Genomic DNA, 6,927 nt, shown 5'->3' with positions numbered 1-6,927 from the left:
ACCCAGACTTGAGCGATATCTTGACTTCCAGAAGCTTTCCATTGCATGTGAGAACCCTACCACAACAACACAGCACCGTTATGAAGCTGTCAGACACCAAACTGGAAAAACTTAATTGGTTCGCTTCAATTGGGGGCAAGTGTCCGCCATACAATGATGTCACCAATGGATGTCCTCAACTTCTGAGGTGATCTTAGTGAAGCACAACTCCTCTCTGAAACCTTCAAGTTTGAAGTTGTAACTTCTGCAATCGGGCCCCTCAAATGAAGATAAATAAAGACATATTCCAAAGCCATATAGATATGTAGTTTGTATTACGTGCAATACTGACATATATATAAAACCATGTTAAACTCACAATCAGGGAACATCATAATCACACATACTGATTTCAAACATTTAGAGTGACAAAAGGCTCCTCAAACCAAAACTGTAAAATCCTACAGCGTAGAACATCTCTTGGCACATCAGCCTTTTCTTATAGGGCTTGTGAACTGTGGAACTCACTACCCACAGAGATTAAGAACATTTCTGAGTTTAAAATGTTCACCTCTAAGCTTAAGGCATGGCTGAAAGCAAACCAAAACTGTACCCATTTGTAAATGTCTGAGAGTGAATGAGTGAGTTTTCAATCAGTACAATTACATTGTGTACTTTTAGAATGAGTTTTTAGAATGAGTGTTCTGAATATGTAAAATTGCACTGTGTATTTTATTTATTTTGTATTTTTAAAATGTTATGTTGATTTTATTATGTGTTATTGTGGAAAAGACCCATCCAGGGACGGCAGTTGAAATTTAGCACTTGCTATAAACTGAATGAATAAATTAATAAGTTTTCTCTCAAAAATGTATTTCACACAGACACAAGGAAAAAAATCTATTTTAAAGTCATATATTGTTAGCCAACTTATCTATCCATCTTATTTCCCCCCTCATTCCCACCCTCAAAAGCCAGTCTAAAAAGCGAGACAGCTTACCTCTGTTAATCCCTTGCCTGAAATCAACCACACAGTTTCCCCACCGACATCAAACTCCACCGCGTCACACAGGCAGCCGTGGCGCAAGAGGAAAGCCTTTTTTCCCATCCACTGAACGGTGAAGCCCGATATCAGACTGGCAGCTCACCGAGGCTGTACGTCAGGGACGGAGGCTAGGCACAGCAGTCTGGGAGTCCAGCAGGTAGGCATAGTGAGACGACTGGGCCCGGTCCTATTGGCCTCCGCTGGTGGCTGTGTAAATAGCTGTAATAAGCTGCTGGCGTGTCATTTGAGACCCCCGACGGCAGCGAAGGGGAAGAGGAGTGAAAGAGAGGCTTTAATGATGGAGGAATGGTGGGCACTCCGGTTGCACGGGCACTCATATTCACGGGCACACAGCCGTAATTGGCAGGGAGAAATGAGCCTTGGGGGCTCTGAGACACTGGCAAGGGCCTGGGAAAAACGTCTCCTGGGACAAAACCGACTGTGGATTTAAAAACCTGTCAAGTCTTTTCTGTACAGTTCAGCACTAGTTTTTGGGGGTCTATTGGTTCAATGTGTTAATGTCAACCCTGTTTCTGTTATATTGGAGTACAGAAACTTTAGTTAACAAAGTTAAGATGAGAAGGTTATGCAGCTTGACTGATATAATTATACTGGCAGCTACACAGAAACTCCAGTCTTCCTTATTTTTTATGTCTCTTTATTATTAACAGGTGCAATTGAAAAGACAACAACATAAGAAAAATCAAGTAAGAATATCCATTTGCATATCATATCATCGAATCAAAATGTTAAAAGTGGTGTAGTTCATAATATAAATAACAAGTACGTTTTTGAAAACTAGAATGAGTAAAGCAATGTTATACAGCTCTGAAGGCCACTAGTGTAAAGTAGTTTGGTAACACTTTACCTTAAGTTGATATTAAACAAAACTACTTTGAGATTACTCTGTTGTTACATATTCAGTCAGATAAACTCAAAGTAATGTGTTACCAGTTGTATTATCATAATACTATTTAAAGTAGGAGAATGGGAAAGAAAAGGTTTTAACCTCAATGAAGTTTCTGCTAATTGGCTACATAAAACTGTCATAGTAATGAATGCCTGTCAGAAAAAAAAAGTCTCCACACCTTTGAACAAGTTAAAAATGTTGTGTATATTCTGCTAGTCTTCGTCTGTCGATCATCATAATCATATGCCACTAAGCCAAACGTTTTTCCATGAGTATGACAGTAAAAAAGAATCAACAGCTACTTGAAACAAAGCAACAAAAACAAGTGATCTGTAAATTATACTTTAAAAGGGCAAGGCACAAATAATTCATAGCAGTTGTATATCCATAATCACAGGTTGTACCAAATGTACATCCGCACATTTCATGGTATGCATTTACAGTATACAAATAACCAAATCTGATCTATAAACCAAGACATTGTAGCTAGCACTGCTGCCCTCTCTGACTGGAACAGGGTAACACAGTACATATATGAAGCCTGATATTCAGACTATAAACATGTAGGCCTACATGACCAAATACCATTTAAAACATAAGTTGTGATGTTGGGGGTAGGTGCACATGTTGGGTGGCATGGGAACCAAATGATGGCGAATTAACAACAGCCAATAATAAGCCAGTTAGAAATCAGTTTGTAAGCGGAATCAGTTGAGAGGAAATGAAGATGAGCTGCAGTAATGGAACATTGTTTCCCAATGGGCGATGGGCTCTGTGCTACGGTGACTGATACTGGACAGCAGAACTTCACAACCATGCTGATGCGCCATGCATGGACGACCCCTCTCAGCTGACTCTCTGACTGTGAAAACAACTTTTACAAGTCAACATATTAACCCTCATTCACCTGCCAAGTAGGTATTGGGCTTTTTTAATGACAGATCAGTGTCTCAAAAACAATAACTTCAATGTGGATGATTAACACGAACAGCCACTTGTTGTCAAATAAAAGGTTAAAACGTTGGCAAACAGGCTTCTAGAAAGATTTGGGTAAATCCATTGCTTTATTATTATTATTTTTTTTTTTTTTTACACAAAGTATGTTGTGTATGTTGTTTACTGGATTCAATAATCTTACCTGATTGCATTAACTAATAAGAAAGTAAAATGGCTATTTTATAGGCCTGTTCCTATGGTTGCAGCATGTCAAAGGCTTAAACACACAACAACTCAGACACATAGTAGACTCACATAATTTTCTCAATTCAGTTTGACGTTCCAAACTGAATTGAACTTACCTCTAACATTTATATTTTGGAAGACCTCTTATTGTATTTGGAAAATTCCCCCAAGACAATATAGATTTTTGAAAGGTTTAAAACAGTAATTTGCCGTGCAAATATAAATCCATACATATTGATCGTAGCTGACATGCTACTGTATGAATACTTGATGAAGAATATATTTCAGATTTTAAATATTTGTCTGGTGTCAGTTGATTATTTTAAACGGTAAATGATCAAAAGCAAGAGGATGGAGATAAAGAAAGAAAATAAATTCAGCTCAGGGATGAATGTTTACAAAAGGTGAATTTAGATAAAAAGTTACATAATCTGCCTTTTTATATAAGAACTCAAACAAAAACAGCATTCTTTGGTGGGTGGACAATGATGAACAATCACACTTAGTTACCTCATCAAAATCCAGCCTGCTTTTGTTAAGAAATTACAGTGATTCCTTTTGACTCGAAGAAATCAATTTTAACGGTATTCAAATGAAAATCTTACATAAGTGTACATCGAGAGCAATAAAAACAGCATGGAATGTAGATGTGGACATTGTAGAATCACAAAAGATGTTGTGTCATTTCTGTCGGTGGCGTCAAATCCACCATTGGAGAATGACAGTTGGTGTAGACTACATGTTGAAGGCACAATGAAGATAATGATTCCAGAGAGCCAAAACACAGTTAAAACAGATGGATCCAGTGTTACCGCTAGATAGTGAACGCTATGTTCCTACACTCACACATCTGATCACAACGCATGCTGATAAATAGGTAACCAGCAGCCAATTGCTGATAATCATCCTGATAGGTTGGTATTTGACTAATTTAGGAATGTATATTAAATTGAATGTCACATGAAAAACTTTCATAGTTAAAGTCTTAAAGTTAATGGCCTGTCTAAATTAAGTGACCGATGTTTGGGCTTGATGTGTTTGAATGGTTACAGATAACCGGAAGGGACTTGTATCTACGCAATGAAGCATGCTGTTCATGTTGTACTTTTACCGATCTTTGTTCATCTTCAATTAGATATTTATGAGGAAAATCCTCATAATTCCTTGGCCATGTTTCTCTTACTTTTATCAAGTTAGTAAGACGACATTTAAAATACTTTAATACATCTTCCTACATTAAGATGGCCAAATGCAAACTTTCCACATTTATTATACTTGCTAACTTAGCTTTTTTTTATCAAACATTTCAACATTTTATTTTAGATACTACCCTGTAAATTAACCCACATTAAATGTAGTCAACAATTTAGCTTCTCAGAATTTATTTGAAAATGTTTTTTTTCTTTTTAACCTTTTAGCTTGCCCAAAGGGCGTTATCGCTGTTATCAAACACGATTTGTCTTGTCTTAATATACAGTACCTTATGACTGGGCTAAATACATTGATGTGTGGACATCAATGTTCATTAACACTTACTGTACCTAGGTCTGTATTCCCAGTTCATTACCTATGTCCATCTGCAACCAGTTTCCTTTACATGTTTATCAGTTACCTTTTATCAGTGTCTTTCACTTCTGAATATATATGAGCCTATAAATCCTATTTTATTGATTTGTTTTTGGATGCAATGAAGGAAAGCATTAAATAAAGACAAGATGTGCCATAGAACATGGGTTTTAGTGTTTGAGATTGAATTCCAGAAAGGATTCACAGTGAAGCATACAGCTTGAAAAATGAAGATACATGTTTTAAGCTTCCTACAAAGTGTATGGCTAAACAAACATCATGGAATGCTTTATCTTTGACTTGCCACTGTTGTTGAAGCTCCCATAGTAATAACCAACTAGTATAAAACAATGAAACAGGAGACTTTTGGTTAAAAATATTAATCTCAACCGTTCTTAAATGGTGCATCATCATGCAAACCATGCAAAAAAATGAAAATGAATTCTTATAAAAAAATAAGTGTTACAAAATGGCATAGCATTTATAAGTATCCATTCAAACTCGTTTTCTTTGACCTGATACCTGAACTTTGCAATGTCTACCTCTAAAAATTGCATGCATTACATGCAGTGCGGTTTGCTTTGCAGCGATAAAGCTTTGGGTGAATATATATATAGTTGTATTAATGTTTATATATTTCTCATCCTCGCTAAATTTCTGTGGTGAGTGGACTGTACAAAGTCTGTTTACTATACAAACAGTGAGTTGTTGTCTATGTAAGCTCCCGAGAAGCTTCTGCTTTCCCTCTGCCACTGAGTCGAGTGTGTGTCAATAGACTTGGGAGAGTTGATGACAATGCCAAGTCCATCAAACCATTCTGAGGTAAAAACCGATCTTACCCAGGTTTGTTCAGACTGGAGTTGTTTTTGACTTCACACCAAGTGTTTTTGACCCCAAAACGACTTAAATCTCCAGGCATGGCCTGTCTCTTCACCTTCAGTCAAGTTAGATCTGGGGTTCGAGTCAGTAAGGGCTTGGGTGGGCTCATGGAGGGGTGTTCCACACAGAGTCAGGAAAGCCCTCCCCCGTGGAGGACAGGGGGAGAGCCCCCCCGCTGGGTGTAAAGGGGTCAGAGTCCGTGTCGGTCTCCCCCTCCGCCAGGTAGCGTCTCTCCCTAGCCTGCTCTCCTCCCCCCTCCTCCCCAGCGGCACCCATCGTGGGGTCCCCCTCCCCCTCCTGTTCGCCCGATATGCTGAATCCGCTGGGAGAGCGCTCCAGCTCCTCGTGGTTCACCGAGAGCATGGAGAGCGGCGTGTCCCCTCCCTGCCCCGTGGTCCTGCCCAGCCCCGCCGACAGCTGCTCCATGCAGGGGCTGTCCCCTTCCCCTCGCCCAGCCATCTGGAAGTCCTGCAGGGAGCTGATGGGGAGGACTGTAGGCCGCTCTGTGTAGGTTCGGATGGGGCCGGGGTGGCGGTGGGGCGGGGGCGGGGGGTGCTGGTGATCCAGGAGTAGGCACCCACCCCCAGGCAGCCCCAGCCCTCCTCCCCCTTCTCCCCTCCCAGCAGTGCGAAGCTCCTTGTGGTGGCTATAGTAAGGCATGACCTTGCTCACGGGTACCTGGTAAGACATGTGCGGGCAGGTCTCGCTGTAGTTTAAGAAGACCCGGCGGATCTCGGCGTAGCCATGGCCGTCCCTGGCATCCAGGCCGCAGAGGGGGTCGCCCCCCGTGGGGTTACAGGGATCCATGGTCATGTGAGCTGCACCGGCCGAGTCCACCTGGAGGTGTTCGATGTGCTGGACGTGCATGTCCACCAGGAAGTCCAGCTTCTTCTCCATGTCCTCCACCTGGACACACACACATGGGCAGGGGGGGGTAGGTTTCATCATGCATGGGTGAAACATGTCCCACTCGCTTTTGGAAAAGTTTTATTAAACATTTATTCAATGACCCCGTCCTCAGTTCCTCAAAATCCCCCCCCCCCACATTGGAAAATAAACCTACGCTCCTGCTCATGGTTGCTCATCATGTGCCAGATCCCATTCATGTTTTACAAGCTGCTGGGTAACATTGCTTACCCCATCCCAGGAACGTCTTTGCACACTAACGTCTTAAAACGATCTCAATTTAAAAGAAATGCAGTTCAGTATGTAGATACAGGAGCCAAAAGAACGAAGAGGAAAAAACGACCACCCAATCATTGCTAAATTTAGATGTGCACAGTGTAGATTTAGCTTATGTTGGCCATGGTCATTGAGGATAAGCCCATTAGCCATTGAAAATTGCGTTGTGGTCAGGCAATAAGCA

At 40.9% G+C, this 6,927-nt stretch overlaps 1 protein-coding gene across 1 annotated transcript in view; it reads right to left on the bottom strand.

Annotated features, from left to right (window-relative positions):
• Nucleotides 1-1,686: 1,686 nt before the first annotated feature.
• Nucleotides 1,687-6,927, bottom strand: part of kcnq3 (potassium voltage-gated channel, KQT-like subfamily, member 3) — a 52,818-nt gene continuing 47,577 nt past the window's right edge. Inside the window, exon 16 of the mRNA XM_047026765.1 lies at nt 1,687-6,467. Within this exon, the coding sequence (XP_046882721.1) occupies nt 5,667-6,467 (801 nt within the window). The 3' untranslated portion in view covers nt 1,687-5,666. The remainder of the gene's footprint in view (nt 6,468-6,927) is intronic.

This window comes from Hypomesus transpacificus, chromosome 10, assembly GCF_021917145.1.
Source record: "Hypomesus transpacificus isolate Combined female chromosome 10, fHypTra1, whole genome shotgun sequence".
Classification (NCBI taxonomy): Eukaryota; Metazoa; Chordata; class Actinopteri; order Osmeriformes; family Osmeridae; genus Hypomesus; species Hypomesus transpacificus.
Note: the sequence above shows the minus strand (reverse complement) of the source record. Positions and strands in the feature narration are given on the sequence as shown.